At 44.5% G+C, this 19,193-nt stretch overlaps 1 protein-coding gene across 1 annotated transcript; it reads left to right on the top strand.

Annotated features, from left to right (window-relative positions):
• Window positions 1-8,274: 8,274 nt before the first annotated feature.
• Window positions 8,275-19,193, top strand: fgf5 (fibroblast growth factor 5). The gene is made up of 3 exons (XM_022753769.1): window positions 8,275-8,485; window positions 11,387-11,490; window positions 18,822-19,193. Exons 1-3 carry the CDS (start codon window positions 8,275-8,277, stop codon window positions 19,191-19,193), a joined length of 687 nt encoding a protein of 228 aa, XP_022609490.1.

Raw genomic sequence — 19,193 nt, forward strand, 5'->3', positions numbered from 1 at the left:
TAATTTGTACATTTGTGCATTTATAGTATTAAAGTATCAAGAAGCTTCTTTTATAAAATAATCAATGATTCATTAATACTCAATATCTTTATATTATTATGTGCCTGCAGTGAAAGAGCATTAAAGCCATATTTTACTATCCTGCATACTGCAGTTAGACAGACACACAAACACCATCTCCACCTTGTAGATATTATCTGCAACACACAACAATACACACATGCACATTTACTAATTGATTGTTTAATTGGACTGATTAACTCAGGGAATGTTTTACTGTTGTCCGTGTTGCTCTGTTCTATAGCAGGAGAAACCACAGCAGCTTTACCGCAGGCCAGCTTCTGTACGTGCATGTACGTGTGTGTGGACACGTGTTGCCGTGGCTGTGGGGACACGTTTAGGTTGGAAACCATCAGTGTGACGTCACTTTGGGACAGTCCTCACAGTTTCAAAGAGCTTTTTGAGGGACACCAGAGGTCAGAGTTCAGATAATTCTCTACAACATGAATGCAGCAGGAACATTCAAAACTTCTTCAGGAATTTCCTAGTTCTAGTTTATTACTGTATAAACTAATTTCTGGATTCACTTATATAAATATGAAAAATGGGAAGAACTTATTTTGTAAAAATTACAGGTTGGAAATGAGCTAACATGCTTTACACATTTTTACATAAGACACAGTTTCAAATTAATAATTTAAGCAACAAATTATATTTTTAAAAAATTACTTTACATAATAAATAATATTAAATAATTATAAGCATGAGCACAAGTATTTACTCAGGTATTTATAATGATAAACAAATAATTTAATTCTAAATAGTTTTATGTTTGTGTGTTAACATCAAGAAACACTAAATAAAACCTGTATATTAATAAAAACAAATACAAATAAATCTTGATGTTTAAAATCATAACTGATGATGATGTAACTTTTCAGCCACAAATGTTTTATTTTTTCTCAGTGATAAAACAGAATTTATGTCAATGCAATTAAAGTTTTATTCCATGTACGTTTTAAATTCGACTTAAAGAAAGTAAAGGTGAACGTTCATCCATCAGTTGAGTTGTTTGTACAGGACCAAACGCTTCAGCCCCCGTCCATTAAAGCCGTTAAAACTCTTCACAGACAACACACCTTTGTAATTTTGTACTTAAACTTCACTGTAAATGGTTTTTAAAGGAAACATGTCTCCACCTGTTGACTCCGGCTCCGTCTGTATTTACAGCAGGTCGGCTGCTGTTTGACATCCGTGATGTAGTGACTGTGTTTCACGCAGCAGGAGCTGATGGCTCTAAATGTGCTCGTATTACTTTGTTACACATTCCACTGCTGAGCCCCCCCCCCCCCGAAGTATCTACAGCCGTGTGGCGTACAGTCTTCTCAGAGGCTTCGTGTCATAAAAGTCGGTCCAACTTCATCAGTCACAATTTCTGACCGCGAGCGCCCGCCGCCGCTCCGCGAGGCCGCGCGGCTCGGGTTGAACGTTGGCCCGTCATCATGTGTCCGTGTTTCCGGACCGGCAGCTAAAACAGCATAAGGACATTCTTACTTATTTACAGCCATCCACTTTAAGCTCGCAACACACACACACACACACACACACACACTCCACAGAGACCGCAGAGGAAATACATGGTAAAACTAGACGGAAGAGATCTTTTTTGACGCAGCTGAGAGCGACTCACTTTCAGATCTGATGTAGATATGCGGCGGCGGACAGTGGTGGAGGAAACGCAACGTGAGCGCCGCCTTAAAAATGTTTTAACACGAGCACAGAAGTATCACCAGCAAGTCGTTCTTTAATGGACGGAGAAAACATAAAACCGTGGGTGTGGAAGCGACTGCACGAAACAGCGTGTGAGCAAGGATTCTTGTGACAACGTCGGCACGAGCGCCATTTTGTTTTTTCATGTAGTGCTTCGTGAGGCGTCACTGCAGTAAAACACAAGTTTTTGTGTGTGAAATCTGTCTGAGTGAGAGAGTCAGTGGCTGAACCTGCTCCTGAGCCTCGGCTCGGCGGTCCGCCTCCTCAGCAGCTTTGCTCGGTTTGTTTGGCACCACCTTGGTTGTAAGAGTAAAACACATTTATCTTTCCTACATCAGGAGACAGATGACAGTCCACCTGGATCCGAGGCACCGGTTCTCTGTTGGGCCGTCAAAAGTCCAAACACCGTTTGAGCTTTGGATTTTATTTTACAAATATTCGATCTGTGATCATCTGCCTTGTGCGCTTTGCTGTTTGCTGACTTCTGTAAATGCAGCAACATCAGCTTAAGCGAGGTAGAGAAGCCACAGTGAGAAATCTACTGGCAAGAACAGAAGGAATAAGCACAAAAACACTTTTTCCTTTAACTTTATTTGTTTGAAAATAATATGAACCCGACAATCAAGGAGAAATTTCTTCTTGTAAAAATGAGGGATTAATCAAAATAAAAGAAAAGTGAAAAGGCTGCATCGTCATCTCCGATTGTTCTGCCTTTGTTTTGTGGATCCGCGCATGTGTGTGTGTGTGTGTGTGAGATACAAAATATGGCAGGAGTTCGAGTGTGTGTTCAGGCCCAGTGAAAGGTCCCAATGAAGACGTATGGTACGTGGCCCAGGGTCGGGCCAGATGCGGAGGTGGATAATGGATTAGTGCAGATCAGTGCTGCTCGGTCTGGCTGTTTCCTGTGAGAGAAAACAGAGCAGATTTATCTCCTGTCGTCCGTCCCGCGGCCACCCAGGGACCACTTAGAGCAGAAGGATCTAAGTCTGATGTGTAAATATCTTCAGAGGGGATTTTCTGAGAGGAAACACTGAGGGACCGTCACGAGTCGACCAGAACAGAACAAAGACAAGACGTTGCAGGAGAAGTGGTAAAGATCAGCTCTACGTCCAGGTTCCTGTAGCGTTTCTTTTGTTTTCTTGTATCCTCGTGGAACCTCTGCGGTACGTCGTGTTTCATATTTATATTTAAACCGGCAGAGAACGGTATTTCGAGTATTTCAGATATTCTGCAGCGCTAATGTCACAAAGTCAAATTCCAGCAGAACCGCACAAACACAGCGTCCGGACGAGCTCGGGCTCCATTCCTCCGCGCTGGATCGGCTCCAGGGTTAGGACGGGCGATCAGCTGCTCTCAGCTGTTTCCACCGGGAGCTGAAGACCTTCAGCGAAGCCTCCGCAAGAGACGTTTCATCACCTGAAATCCAAGCAGCGGTGGAGCTCTGCAGGAACCAGAACCAGAACCAAGTCCAGGACGAAAACCACTGCACCTGAACTCCTGCCTCTGCAAAGAATAGTTCAGCCTGTATGTGGAGGAATGCACAGTTTTCTTGCATCATATGGACTTAAAATAAAACACTTTACACTGGGTTGATTTTCTCAGATCAAAATGCAGTTTCACGCTCAACTCTTTTCCTATTTGATCCAAAGGTTGGTCGAGGTTTTTAGGTGCAAGTCTTGTCAAAATAAAACCAAAACTAAAAGTGTTAGTGGCTGAACGGCGTCTGAAACCCTCATGTGCATCCGACAGTTTTTGGAACCATCCGCCACTGAACTACTCTGTCAACATCTCCTTTTTCTACTCTCTTTTTCACACGACCGCCTCTACCTCCCTGCAGACCGGTCTCCTGTGTCTTAGTGAAATGGATGGGTGACGTCCAAGAATCAAATCACCTACTGCACCTCATTTTAAAACCATTAGATTATCAAAAAACTCTTCTTCTTCTGACAGCATCACTTCCTGCTTCGACGCTGTCGTTGTTATTTTCACCTTCATTTCATCTCTTTGTTTTCAGTGAAGAAAGAACAAACTCACGGCGACTCGGCAGAAGAAACGATGACGATTCTCACTCATAAAAGGGTCCGGGGCCCTTTTCTTTCAGGCTCTTCCATAAACAGTGATGCTTATTAACTGTGGTTCAGACACCCCACAACACGCACACACCCTCCCTCATCTCCATGCTAACAGGTGGTCTGTCTGTAACAAGTGAACAGGTGTCTCTTTGTGGCTCCGCCAAGAGACAGCAAGCTGAAAAAGAAAAAAAAACCCCAACAACAAACAAGCAGCAGCGCCTCCGTCCTGTTAATTAGCGCCAGAGCGCTTTGCTTATTATCTCAGTCTGAAGTTTAGTTAAAACGCTCGACTTCTGAGCCGTTCAGACGCAGCTTGTCTTTCAGTTGGGGCCTCTAGGAAGTTTCCGAGCGAACGGGGATCTGCTGCAGCTCAGAGTCCGTCGGCGGAGCGGGGAACAATATTTGCCGCCGGCTGACACGTCTCGGCAAGGCGCCACGGCGGCCGCTGGTGTGTGTGGGAAGCGCTGACGGGGGGACGACCCACGATGTGTTTGTGGATTCAGTGACACTCTTGACGTAACGATCCTCAAAGTCAACACAATCAGCTGGCAGTCATTTGTTTGTGTGTGTGTGTGTGTGTGTGTGTGGGTGTGGGTGTGTGTGTGTGTGTGGGTGTGGGTGTGTGTGTGTGTGTGGGTGTGGGTGTGTGTGTGTGTGTGGGTGTGGGTGTGTGTGTGTGTGTGGGTGTGGGTGTGTGTGTGTGTGTGGGTGTGGGTGTGTGTGTGTGTGTGGGTGTGGGTGTGTGTGTGTGTGTGTGTGTGTGGATGAAAATGGCCTCTTCACACTGCGGGGCATGTCTTCATTCCTGGACAAAGCATTCGTATAAACACTGTAAATCACACACAGGCAGGGTTGAGGAATATGAAGGGAACTTGGCTGACCTGTTTGGTCCAGGCCGCCACAGAAAGGCCCGATGAACCATCTTAAAATATTAAGTGGCCAACGAATATGTACACACTGGCTGAGCGTGCTCGAGTTACTGGAGTCCCACGAGAGGGCTCGCAGAGCAAAATAATATACAACCATCTGAGGCACAGCTCGTTAATTCTGACCCATACGTTCAGGACAAGCAAATGCTGATACTGATTCATTCGCCTGCGTCAGTGCGAGTATGAAACCGGGAACCTGCACACTGTCAATGCTGCAGAGGGAAGAAACAGAGTTCAGTTCTTTGAAGGTAAATCATGTGTTTGCAGTGAATTTGTTGACTTCTAATAAAGGAGATAAAGAAGTGTTACTATAAACGCACAAACTTACAGTATCAGCATTTTAAATGTTGTTTTTAAAGCTCCTCCAGTCTAAAGGTCTGTGTCCATGTGTAGTGTGATTACAGATCAGCTCTAGCTTCTATATTAATACTGTGAAAGTATCAAAGCCTCAGTCCACAGAGAAATGCACACAGCCTGTATTCAGAAACTGAGCCTTAAAACCAGCCGTCAGGACTTCCTGTAACTTTGTGATGTCACAACAAAGCAGCCACTGCCCTCTGCCATATGTCTGAGTTTGGACACTTTCTTTGGACTTTGACTGTTTTTGTTTAGTTCCTGTTTTACTTTGAAATTGTTTACCCTGTGTGTCTCGTGTTTGTTTTTACTTCCTGTCTTTGTTTCCCTCCTCAGTGATTGTGGGCGGGGCCCTGATGTGTTTCACCTGTGCTCTATTCCCCTCTGTCAGCTCGTCTGTTTGCTTCAGGTGAGTTTCCCGTCTTCAGATTTGTATCTCCAGTAAAAGTTGGGACCTTGAATTCGTTTTGACCAGTAGAGGGGCTTTGTTTTTTCTCGTGAGGACGGGTTTCACCGCAGGTTCTTACAGGTCGACACCTTTTGATTTTTTGGGTTGTCCTCACCTGTGTTAGAGAGCAGTTCTTCCACAGACGATCGGATGTTTCACTGAGGGTGAATGGAGCCACCCTACGAGGGGAAGCTCATTCTGTCCACGTGTGCGCACAATCTCACACCTGACGCTCACGACTGAAGGTGACGAAGGTCGTCCAATAAACTCTCAGTCTCAAGTTTACCCTCATGAACACGACCCTGATATGGACACTTTTAGTTCTTTTCTAAATGTGACTTTCTTCACAGTGCGCATGAAGTCCTGAGAAGTCATACTTGCATTTATACTACAAACATTGTCTGAGCTTTGATCCAGATCATGTTCTCCACACCTGCTCTTGAAAATAGTTTTCCTACTGTAGGTTTTACTTGTGTTAAACATTTGGCACAAATTACTTTTTCTAGCAATGACGACAACGCGGACTATGTAAGCGCCACTGGACGCCACAAAGGAGTGCTGTCGTTCCGTTGCTGGTCGAGACCTCGGCCCGGTCGGACGCTCCCAGAAGCGTTGCCCCTCGACCCCCTCAGATTGATCGCCGTCTCCGGGCTCAGACGTTTCAGGGCCGCGGCAGAACCTGCTGTCTGCAGTTTGCTTAGACTAAAAAGCTGCTAAAAGCTGGGATCAATTGGGCGGGAGAATCAATCAGGATCATCCGTGTTTATACGACTTTAGGAGGATTACCTCACTGTTACTGGAATGGCCTCACAGGAATGACTGGCCATTAGAACAGTGGGACTAAACACGGCCCCGCTGTTTACATAAAAGGTGATGTGGGCTCGGCCTCGGGCTCTGTGTGCCAGAGACAATTAGGCCCCTATACAGGCCGTAATCCACCGCCGGGCGCGAGGTAATCAAATTCAAACATAGCAGGGCCCCCGAAAACAATGAGGGCCGGGATTACAATGAATGCATGTGAAGATAGAAAATTAATAAGCTTAACACTGGACATGTGCCACAGTGACCGCAGCATCAGATGGATGGTTTTGAAATGGTTTCTCTCTTTTTTTTTTATTAATATAACTGTGAAGTGAAATATTACAAGTAAAAAAAAACGTGTGAATTATTTTATTCCATGTGATTTTTTTTTTTGTTTTTCAGATCTTAATACCTCCACTGAGGAAAAACTCTGTCCAGTGGCTGTGCAAAGTGTGACACTGGACACTGTTTGACCCGCCGACCTCTGACATCAGAAAGGCGTGTGGAGATCGGGAGAATCCAACAGGTATTTTTGTTTGAACCGCATTGACACTGTTAAAATATCATTTCTGGATGAAACCCAAACCAGACTGAATGGCCGAACTTTAAACTGGGTCTCTGAATTTATCCTTTAGACCGTGCGAAGGCGTAGAGAAAACTGATGGAAGAAGTTCTGTCAGGTCAGTTTTAAGACGACGCAGCGTCATGTCTGTCAGAGTGGATGATGACTGGATATCATCATTGTAGGAGGGAATCGAACCTGTGACCTCGCTGCTTTATGACAGAATCACCACAAATGATCGCTTCACTTTTTTCTCCACAGTTGGAAGCAGGAAAGTCACATTTAATAGGACAGATTTATTATGGTTGTGAGGTTTTTTTTGAGCTCACTGTGTTGAGATCACGTGATTGTGATTTAGTGCTAAACAAAATAAAATGGAGTTGAATTGAATAAGTAAAATATTTTAGTGCGTTGAACCTTTTTTTGACGATTGGACTGATTGTGACTTTGGGTGAAACTTTCATATCTGGGGATTTTTCCTGGAGTAATTCAGATGGTTTCTGGCAGGATACAACTTGTGTGGAAAAATACAGAAAATAAAATGACACAGAAAAAAGAAGTGAAACATTGTGTGTTTAAAGTTGTAGATAGTTCACTTCTTCTGCTGTCATTTCCTGTATTAATCCACAATCTGATCAATAAAATGTCTCCTGTCCAGAGCTCAGCATGAGGCAGCTTCTCCTGTCAGCATGTGGACGTATCAGATGATAAGGTGGACTAAAGCCTATAAATACGGCTGCCCGAGTCTCCTGGTGAGCCACTGCTTAAACTCTGCTGCCTGCGACACCTGAGGATCTGCGCTGTCTGAGCCTCCTGCGTCCGGAACGTTTCATTATTCAGGTTCAACTCTTCCCGCATGGACAGAGGCGCCTGAGAGCAGTCGTTCTTCTTCACGTGTTTTTTTTTTGTTTGTTTTGTTTTTTGTTTTTCTTCTCATGAATTAATTATTCGCGCCCTCGGATCTATTGAAACGATGTCTCCTTGTGCGTAAAATGCCGCGCTCAGTGCGTCCTGGCGCGGACGATTCCTTGGAAAATGTGCGGTGTCAGTCGCGTTTCCTTCACGCCCCGCTGTCGTGGATCGGTGCTGAGCAGGAGTGGCATCTCGGCGACAAAATCTGGATGAAAGAGCGTCCTTTAGAGCTCAGGCATGCATCGAGTAATGAGATCATTGGCGTTATAAATATCCCCGTGCCAGCAAAACAACTCCAGCTACTGCAGCCGGGGTAATGCCCAGGAGCGCTGCACGCGTGTGTGCGCACGGTTTCTGGTGCCCAGACCTCAGGAGCGACACCAAAAATGCCAGAAGTGGCCTAGCGAGCGTCTCCTCTTTGGAAGAATGAATGTTCCTCTTTACCTTCTGACCTTCGCTCACTTGATTTGCGCCGCCGCCGGAGAGGAGCACGTCTCTTTGGAGCGCCAACTTCTGGAGGAGGGGATCAGATCGGGACGCAGGACTTGCAGGCTCTACTGTAGGGTTGGCATCGGCTTCCACCTCCAGATTCATCCCGACGGCAGAGTGAACGGCAGCCATGAGCCCAACCAGCTGAGTAAGTCATTCACTCCGGTTTCACGGCTGCACAGAGCGCTCCAACTACTAAATTATACACGTCTGACGCGCCAGATGAATCCAGCGCGTCCCGCTGAGAATGCGCACTTGGATCCACGTCTCAGCATTTGCTCTAATTGATTCCCTTCTATTACTATTTTAAAAATTGTCGTCGTCGTCGTCCCCCATCCCCCTTGGGAGTTTTTAACAATAATGATTTACACGGGAGGATCGTAAGGAGCGCGCACCCTAAACTTAGGCTGCATGACCCTGTGAAATATCTGAGCAGCGGCCATCTGGTTGACGAGCCTTGTTTGTGTCTCTCCGGGATGTTGGCAGGTAGACTATTTGTGGAAGTGACAGGTGCAGCAGCGAGACACCAGGATGTGTTGGATTGCCCATCAGCACGATTGTCATCACAACAACGTTACTCCACACACTGCAAAAAATATCCGGCTTCAAAATTCCTAACTGCCTGTTACTGCACCTTCAAACTGTTTCTCCTCAAAACTGCTGGAAAAAAATCGTTGGTTTTACATGTAAATTCAATGATTTGACTTTAAAAAAAGAAAAGAAATATGTCACAAATAAAGAGCAATAATAAGTTGATGTGAAATGCTCTGTGGTGTGTGGTGAGATAAGTTTTCAGCTGATTTAAGAGTTACTTTGCAGTGCAGATATAGTGTTAATCTGATGCATTTCTGCAGGGTCCAGTCATTTCAGAAGCATCATCCTATGGACAAAGGATTTTTGATGCACCGATATCAATATTTGACTATTTTAAAGTATAAATCTGATTATTATAAATCCCCAAATATTCATTTTTATACATAAACACAACATAAACAAACATTTTTCATAGGTAATAAGTTAATATTGGCCCAGATTTATCGGTCAGTCTACCTCTAAAAAGTGGAGAAATTCAAACATGACTTATGGATAAAAGAAAGTGACAGTTTCTTACAATAAGACAAAAAGATTTTACGAGATATTTAAACTGAAAATTATTTCTCTTCATTTGAAAACCCCGATCTCTAAACTCAAGTAGAATATAAGAAAAATTCAAAACTAAGCTGCGGCACAAACTCAGGTGCGTCCAGACAGGACTATTCAGCCTGATGAGTTTATTTCCATTCATAAAAATAAAAAAATACAGCAGTATCATTTCAAATGCCAGAGTTACAACTGTCCTGTATGTGAGTCTTGTCCCGTGTCGTCGTCCGGGGCCCAGTGAATGACTGAAGCCATAAATAAAGATTTTTTAGTTTTTTATAAACTCACACAATCGACCCACCCCCCTCACCCCACCTCTATCCTCCCCAGGAATCAGAATCGACTACTAAACATAAGACATGAACGACAAAGAATACAGCCGAAGCTCACCGTGAAAGTGCACTTGTGCCTCCATTTCATGGTCCCCCCCCTCCCCTCCCTCCTTTAGAAGAGTTGTCAGGTTACATGGATTTCACCGCAGCAGCCGTGTGGTTTTGAATCCTGCATGACAGCACTGGAGACGAGCAGGAGACTGGCCGTCTTAGATTTGTAATATGAAGATTGTTTTACCAGTGGTGGCTGTAGGAGTTTAAACACAGTTCACTGGCTGCAGAGACAATAGTGATCTGGGAAAACACTTCTCTTTAAGATGCATTTTATTTGTCTTTTATACCTTTTCTTTAATTATTAGAAATTGGACAGACGCTGGCGCTTCACATATCTTCCTCTCATGTGCCAAAGATGCAGGTCTCATGTTTATAATCAGCCTTTTCAACCTGCAGTGTTTTATGGCTTTTTGGTTTCTCCTCCTGTGTATGTTTCTTTTCTTTGTTCCCCCTGCAGTTTTTATGGTGATTTTGTTGTATTTCATTCAGTTTAATGGCCTAAAGTACGTCTGAGCGCCTCTGAACGCGCGAATATCAACCTCCATGGAAGAACAAGTGGATGCTACTGATCGCCATCACTCTGGTTTTCAGTGCACACCTTTCACGTTCATGTTCGGTATTATCCTGTATCACTGAGTTAGAGTTTGGGTTAAGGCCAACCTCAGGGTTAGGGGTATGTTCTCCACAAATGTAGGTCTTGTGAGGAAAGTGATGCTGCACAGATGATGTTTTTAATTAAATTAGAAGACAGGGTGTTTATACTGCGCACTATACTGCGTTTATACTGTGCACTGAATGCATCATCCCTCATTACTCTGCCACTGTATCTGCTTCATGCACCTATAGCCAGGCCATATGTGATATTTTTCATAATATATATATTGCTGAGGTAAAAACTGCTGCCATTGGACGTACATGGATATTCCACGTTACATGCAAATGAATCAAACTTGCTGGAGTTACAGTATTTGTGCAACCCCACTCCTGTTTCCTCTTCTGAAGCAGTTTGTAGGGACCTTTCTGAAGAGCACACGAGTAGTTAACTGAAGGAGGAGCTTCGCCTCTTACTCTTCACATCAACCGGCCTATCAGAGGCATCATCCCGCCTCTGTGAACTCTAGGCTGCTGCTGCTGCTGGTCACACAAGCAGTGTTAAGTCTCCTACTGACTACTGAGTCACACTTTCAGCCAAAAAGGTCATAATAATCAAATGTAACTCAGTGTGGAGATGCTAATCTCAGATGCTCATTTGCCCACCATTTTTCATCAGTGAAATTCACTTTGGTTGCCGTAAAAAGGTTTTTAAAAGTCACGTCATTCATTTTCTACCAACAAACACCAGGGATCTGAATGAACTCACTGTAGGTGTGTATAACTGAGCTGACAGGGCGGCAGAGCAGAGAGCCGTGTCCGCTACGTTACCCCGGCGGTGGAGAAGCGACGAGCTGCAGGAAATGACCACGGGTAGTAAAAATACACTCTGTCACCCATCAGTCATCAGAGCATGTTGTTTGTCCTCCCAGGTGTCCTGGAGCTCTTTGCGGTTTCTCAGGGGGTCATCGGCATCAAAGGGGTCTACAGCAACAGATTCCTGGCCATGAATAAAAGAGGACGGCTCCACGCCACCGTGAGTATCCCGCTCACTTCACCGTCAGCACATACTGCTGACTTTTGTTTTTGAACTGATAACGAGTTTTAATTGGACTGTTGTCGTCCGGTCGTGCAGCTGTGATGGCTCTTATGGCATTTTGCTGATGTTTACAGTCTCACAGTTGATGCTGAGGATTCGTTTAGCACACATCCTGACATATTACCAACTTGTTAGCACACACGGTTGTTATCGCTAACAAGCTACCAAGCTAACAGCTGCATATTTTCACACCAGGCAGACACAGAGCGACGTCATCACCCCACTGGTGTCTCCACAAACTCCAGAGAAAAATATCAGGCTCTGTAGCTAGTGAACGCTCCACTGTGTTCACCTGTTAGCCGCTAACTGCAATCCCAATGTCCAACCCCCTGAAGGCCCAAGCCCTGAACCCTCTCAGACTTAATTAACGTCACCTATGTTTCATACATTTGTGGGTTTGAGACTTTTGATTTGACATTTTTTATACTTAGATGTTGTGAATGTTTGTGAACCGTTCTTCTTCTATGTTCTGGTAGTTAACGGACAGATGGGGATGATGGGAGACGACTCTCTTGGACCCGTCTCTCCACAAAAGACATCAGTGGTGTTTGCACTTGGCTGCGCGTGTGAAAATGACAGAGGTATCTTGTTAGATGCAGATGTTTCCAGTTGTGACGGACGAAAGGTGCGGGAAGAGGGAGAGTTTTCAAATTAAGAAATGACTACCACGCTCAAAGTTTCATGATGTTTACTTCTGACTTCGAATCGACCATTTCTTGTATGCTGAGCAGACTTCCTGCCAACGACCTGACCCAGCGTCACAGTTTAATTTGGCCACATAAACTGTGAATCTGCATCTCGTTAAGTGCTGATCTGATACTCCTCTCTGCTGCAGTCTGACCTCATGCGGACCCGTGAAACTGGTGTAGTCCTCCGTCAAACCCAGGCCCAGTGCAGCTATGTTTGTTTTATTTATTAGTCTCTGCAGCTCTGCATTAAAAAGCATCAGCATGTCATGGCATACTGCTGTAATCTTTAGCCACAGTTTTGAAGACTTTTAAATCCCCCCAAACACACACAGTAAACCCAAATCTGCCCACAGCAGCTTGGCCTTGCTGCTGTAAGCAGGGCTGGCCAGCCCCACCGACGAGTCATCTGTGGGAGCCTTGGCAGGCGTGTAGATAGAAGCGGCCCCCTATTAGCATGTGTTAATGGGAAGAGCAGATTAAGTCCTATCTGGGACGGCTGATAATATACAGAGGCGTGAGCCACAAAGTGAAAATCAATATGTTGAGTAAACAATCAAGCCGGGCGAGCAGCAGTCGGGAGAGCCGGAGAGTCTGCGAGCTGCTGCGGGTGTTCACGCTGCGCGACGGCGATTTATGTCCCCTCAGCTCCCGGTATTGTTTCATGAAACCGTGTCAGCGGGGGAGCGATGTGGCATCTTTCATCAAAGTGAATTCTCAGCCACGGCTTGTTAGAAATGTACCGTGGTGACTGCGCTCTGTCCACCAGCGGATACATATTCAGTTGTCGTTCCAGCTTGTGTACGCACAAGAGGAAAACCACAGACTTTTTGTGGGTCAAAGCGCGTCCCCAAACAAGAATTTACATATGAACCGAAAACAACGCGGTCGTGGATAATAAGAGAAAACAATGCGACAAAGCGAAACACAGCGCACTGCGGGGTGTCGCCGCAAAACTAAAGACCTGATCATTTTTGTTCTCATGCTAAAGCCAGGGTCTGAGTCAGAGGGATTTTCTGTCTTGTGGTCCAGCTTGTCTGCAGTTCTGTCTCATCTGCCTCCATTTCCTGTTCCGAACTGTCAAAATGTCAACGATGAAAGTCCAACTTTCCTCGTACACTCTGAGCATCTGCTGTTTATGTGTGTAGTGTTGTTGTGTGTGTGCGGGACTCCCTCAAGCAACACAATCAAACTGAAGCTTGATGCCCTTACCCTTCGTCCTTCACACTGTTTCATACCCCACCACTTTCTGATTTGGTCGTTTTTCCTGGATTTTTGTGGCTCTAATCAAACTTTAGCTAGTTAGCTGTCAGCTGTCACATAGCTGATCAATGTGCGAACAAATCGTAGCAGCAGAAGGAGCATGCAGTCGACCAAAGCTTTTAATCCACACCACAAATAGTTTGACAGCTAATCGCCATATTGCAATTAAACTGTGGTATATGTGGTGTATTCATGTTCCCCAGAAGATTAATGATGTTGGTGGACCTGCTGCTTTTTTTTTTTTTTTATCTCTGGCTCCACCCTCAGGTCAAGTTCCCCTTGACACCCCACCAATGACATAGTTATTTCAAAACAAATGGCCACAAATTAATGATATTTCCCCCCAATGTTCAGGTTCACGGTCCCTGCAGGATGAACCACCACACCATCACCTTTCCACTAGCGCCATTCAGGACAAATGGCTAACAGACTGGCTAACTAGATTCAATGAAATTCAAACACCTTGCAGCTTTTAGAAGCTCAAAACAGGCCATTAAACTATTTATATATTGTTGTATGTGGATTGTATTTTTTAATACAGTAAATGCAGGTTCTTTCTGTGCAGCACAGCTTTGCCACATTTCATACCTTGCACTCTGGGAGACTCCTTCTCCGGCTCCAACCGTTGCAGTCGGAGCTTATTTTTGCCTCCGGAGCGGCTCTGCCTCGGAGAAATATTTGTATAACTAAAACTCCAATCTGTGGCTGCAGCTGCACAGCGCTTTTTAACTGCCTTCATGATTTGGGGTGGATGTAAACCTTGTGGAAGGGGGGTGTTGGGGCACAGGGAGGCTTGGGCTTGACGCTGGGGTATCAGGTGACAACCCTGAAACTTATCTTGTTGCGTCGTCTGTCGTGTTTAATATTCCGATGTTTTCACAGTGGCGATTTATTGGCTGAATGATGGGGAGACAGATGCACTTTGCTCCGCCTGACCTGCGCAGCGAGGCATCACAAACATAATCTTATGAGAGGTTGAAAAGGGTCACCTGCATTAGTTGAACAAACAGTGAGTGACAAGGGAGAGAGAAATGGAGCAAGATAGAAATACAGGACTTAAAAAAAACGACAGAGAATACTGATATATTAAGGATTTGATTGGTGAAACCACCTCGTGTTTTTAGTTCCTGTCATTTTCTGAGATGTTTCTCAGCTGCAGTTTCTTTTCCCGGCTATGATTTATGCTGAACACACTTTTTTATGTCAGATAAAATGTTTTCCTTTTGCAAATGGTTAATTACAAGCCAAGCTCCGTAATTTCAGAGACTATAAGAGGAGAGTTATACTCTGGTCGTAGCGGATTAAATGTGTTATGTGTTTACCGTTGACTTTTTTGGCTTTGAGAGGTATATCTCCACAAATACTTGATGGATTGCCATGAAATTTGGTGCAGATGTCCGTGGTCCCCAGAGGATGAATCCTACTAACTTTGATGATCCCCTGACTTTACATCTAATACCTCCAGTAGGTCAACGTTTCCATATATCCAGTGAAATCTCTCAACACGCATCAGAGAGTTTTTATCTAGATATATCGTAGCTTAAAAGTCTTATGTTTGACTGTAAAACTCTCTAAAGTTTATGCATATATTTATATATGGTCTTAGTTCAGGCTGTGATCTCAGATCCATCTGTCTATAGAAGTGGTAAAAATAAAAAGAGACATGTTTGCGAGGAAATATTATTTGGGTAGAGGAAGAAAAAAAAAAAAGTTAGTCATCAGTAACTTTCCACCTCTGCCCTCAGTACAGCTAACCCCGGGGATCATGGGAAAGGTCCCTTTAAAAGAGTGTGACCAATCCAGCAGGGCTAGAGCCAGGTTAAACAGCTGTACAAGCATTATGATTTTAACAATAAGATCTCTGGAATCTGGCTGCAGCCATTAAATCCTATGAAACCATGCAGGGGCCAAATCTTCTTCCTGGTATGCGTGCGTGTGTGTGCGTGCATGTGTGTGTGTGTGTGTGTGTGTGTGAGAGACTACATTGGTACGTGCTCCAGTGGATTTGTTTCCAAATGTGTAATTCCCCCGACCGGTACCAGAGCTGGTATGTTGCTCAAAAGTGGCGTTCTGTTAAATCATGTCAATCCACCCGTAGCAGCGACTCGGGAGCTCTGTACAATTTTCTAATCATCTTTAAAAACAACAGCCAGAAGGAGCAGTGGGTCACTTTGAATAACTTAAACCGTTTGTAGTTGTCCGCGGCGGCCGCGGTGCGCTCTCCTGTGACTGGCATGTTTACCAAACGCTGTAATGGCATCATTTTCTGCTATGCTGCACTCTTCAGCAAAGCAGAACAGTTTGTTTTATTTCAGAATGGCAGGAGGGTTATACAAGGAAGCCGTACTGCAGCAAGTCACCAGGCATCCCTGGGTACATGTCAGAGTTTCCCACTCGAGGTATTTTTAGATACAAAACAGGAACATTTAATGAATATCAGCAAAAATTCCAGATTCTGACTTCGAGATACGGCTGTAACGCAAGCATATTGTTTTTACATTTTCAGGATGGATGTCATCCAGAACTGTTTCAGCCCGGTACAGCCTCTGTGAGCCAAATAATTACAGCCAGCCCCTTAATGGTTGCAGTTCCTCCACCTTTCCGATTGTCAGATTTCAGCCTCTGTATCTGAACTTCTCTCTCAAGCTCTCGTTTATCGTTCGTTACATAACAACTGTCATCACTTCTCATGTGTGCGAATCGCAGGCTCCTTTATCTCCATTTGTATAATTCATCACATTTTGCTCCTCTCTGTGACAGCAGGCTCGTGGCCCCGCCCCTTCATCCTGGCTTAAATGGGTTGAAACCAAAAACCCGTGGACTGCAGTTTTGAGTCGGGTTATTTCATTTTTTCTTCAGACTACAATAAAATATGCCATCAGAACAATTTGAAAGATGCAGTAACCACATAAAAAAAATCCTCCAGCTAAGTTCTGCAGTCAAATTAAAGCTGCAGTCTATCAACCGAATGCTTTGGATAATGGTCGGCGATGGATGATGATGTTGTAAAGCATAAACGACTTAAAAAGAGCTTTGTTGAATGTTTTAAACAAGTCCTCCAACCTGAACAACCATGCGGGTCGACTTCTTCAACCCTCTGATACGACCCATAGGAGTGTCTCCTGAAACAGAGCCCTATACGGCGGCGGGCGTACCTCACCGCGGTTGTTATGGTTACAAATAATAAACACACGGACTGCACGGAGAGCGCCATGGTTACTGCATTAACGGTCATGGCTTTCGGTGGTTTCGGAAAAGATAAATTTGGGTTAAAATAAGCACCTCCGCAACATTACACGATCGTTGTTGTCATGGTTACAGTAATAACAGCATGGTTGACTTTGTTGAACGGTCATGGATAATTTAAACAACATAAACAGTTACTTTCACACGGGAATCGAACACACGGGACTCATCCATCCGCCACAACATGCTCCTTTGTCGCTCTTTAAACTACGTCACCGACACTTTTCCCCCGTTTGCCCCTGTCATAATCACTACAACCACTAGTTGTCGCCTAGCAACAAAACGTAACCACGGGTCATAACAACCTGCTGCACAGACGACGTCTCGTTTTAAAACATTGAGCTGACTTCAGACAGATATTTAGATCTAAATTTGTCAGAACAACATGAACAGCAGCTCTGTCTGATTGTGGATGTGTCACATTTGTTCGCTGACAACATTTACACAAATTTTTGCTACGACACAAAGAGCCAAAAAACCTAAATCGACAAACCAAAAGGATTTATTGAACAGACACAGTTCAGGGGAAAAACAGTTCATAATCCAATCTCTCTTACAACAAACAAACTGATCGACAGCCTGTGTCTTGACTCAGAAGGTCTTTGTAGATGAAGTTAATGCACCAGCCGTAATGAGTTTCTGACCAGCACAAAGGAGGCTCTGCCGCTGTCAGTCAAAGCGTCTCTGTGATAAGGAAAGTCATTTAGACCACTTTGAAATCCGCCCTCGGGTTACTCTGGAGCTCGTCCAATCAGATCGCAATCAGATGATATCATGTTGCCTGGCACTTGTGCTGGTTAGTTTGACATTTTCCCATCCTGAACGCTGAATGCTGTAATTATGATATTACATATATGATCCAGCTCTGCATCATTAGAAATTCCCTCAACTTTGGGGCATTACATAATGGGTTTAACATCAACCTCTCTTTCTGTTACCCTTTGGTATCTCTGCTGTTATTTTTGAAACACTGTCACATGATGAACAAAGGTGACAGGAGACATTCATGCACACAGATTCTGACTTGCACACAGTAATACCCAATCACCAGCTTTTAATTGTTATTTTAAAGCGAAAAAACAAACGGCAGACCTTAGATGGACGACACAGTGTGTCTCCTGCTCCTCCTCAGGGGAAGGAAACACATCCCAGTTTACCTAGACGATCACAGAAGGTTTCTCACAGTAGCAGTATGTGTGTATATGGGCCCTTGTGTCAGATCAGTATTAACAAGGAAATAAAATTGCGTCAGTGGGGAGAATCTGGCAGAGCTCTTCTTCTTCCAGATGCTTGTTCTTGTAAAGGAATAGGAGCCCCTACGTTTTCTCTCTCTCTCAGGCTTAAAGACATTTATCTAAGAAGCTGCTAACAAGAGAAACAAAGGGTTAGTTTACATGGTAGCGTGCAAACAGACTTCCCACATGTTCTGCAGCTGAGCCTTGATTACACGTGGACAGAGTTTGTTGATTAAAAAATTAATCACAAATACTCTCAGTGACAGATCCATTACATTAAAGGACACATTTTTATTTTTTCCTGTGTTTTATTTGAAGTTTTGATATCCATAAGGAGATAAATTTGTGGTTTTAAGTACCAAAAACCTTCTCTCAGTCTCTCAGGCTTCTCTCTGGAGCTCTAGTAAGAACAGGTTGGTGAGCCAATCAGAAGAGAGGAGGCTCTGAGCCTCTCTTCTGATTGGATCACTGTTTTCTGAATGATCTAATTAAAATATAGCAGATTTCATGTAAACTCTCAGAGAAACCAAATCCTGCAAGGTTGGATAGTGGGTCCAGGTGGCATGGCTGAGAGCAGCGACTGCTTTGTTGTGACATCACAAAGTTCAGGAAGTCCTGACGGCTGGTTTTAAGGCTCAGTTTCTGAATACAGGCTGTGTGCATTTCTCTGTGGACTGAGGCTTTGATACTTTCACAGTATTAATATAGAACCTAGACCTGATCTATAATCACACTACACGTGGACATCTACCTTTGTACAATATGAGACCTTTAAAGCTAAAAGAAAAAGCTCAGAGGTAATACCTGTTAATTCATTATCTTTCCCCTTCTTTTGCAGGAGTGGTTCACAGACGACTGTAAGTTCAGAGAACGTTTCCAGGAGAACAGCTACAACACTTACGCCTCAGTAATCCACAGGAACCACAGGACTGGTCGCGAGTGGTTTGTGGCCCTCAACAAGAGGGGGAAAGCTAAAATGGGCTCCAGCCCGCGGGTCAAATCCCAGCATGTCTCCACCCACTTCTTGCCAAGGGTCAGTCTGCATGACAGGAGCGAGCGAGGCTTCACCATCACAGACAGGAGCAAAGAGAGGAGGAAATCCCCGCCGCCAGCACCGCCCAAACCTCCCTTGGCGAAGGCTAACGTCCACGCGGGAACAGCACCGAGACGCACGCAAGTCAAGTACTGGCCCAAGTACCGGTTTGGATAG

The sequence above is a fragment of the Seriola dumerili genome, unplaced genomic scaffold, assembly GCF_002260705.1.
Source record: "Seriola dumerili isolate Sdu_G_001 unplaced genomic scaffold, Sdu_1.0 BDQW01000193.1, whole genome shotgun sequence".
NCBI classification, from domain to species: Eukaryota; Metazoa; Chordata; class Actinopteri; order Carangiformes; family Carangidae; genus Seriola; species Seriola dumerili.

Bases quoted from the DNA above. Each gene is read 5' to 3' on its own strand.
- fgf5 (XM_022753769.1), top strand. From the start codon at position 8,275: ATGAATGTTCCTCTTTACCTTCTGACCTTCGCTCACTTGATTTGCGCC. The intron at 8,486-11,386 runs GTAAGTCATTCA...TTGTCCTCCCAG, and splicing joins CCATGAGCCCAACCAGCTGA to GTGTCCTGGAGCTCTTTGCG. The intron at 11,491-18,821 runs GTGAGTATCCCG...CTTCTTTTGCAG, and splicing joins GAGGACGGCTCCACGCCACC to GAGTGGTTCACAGACGACTG.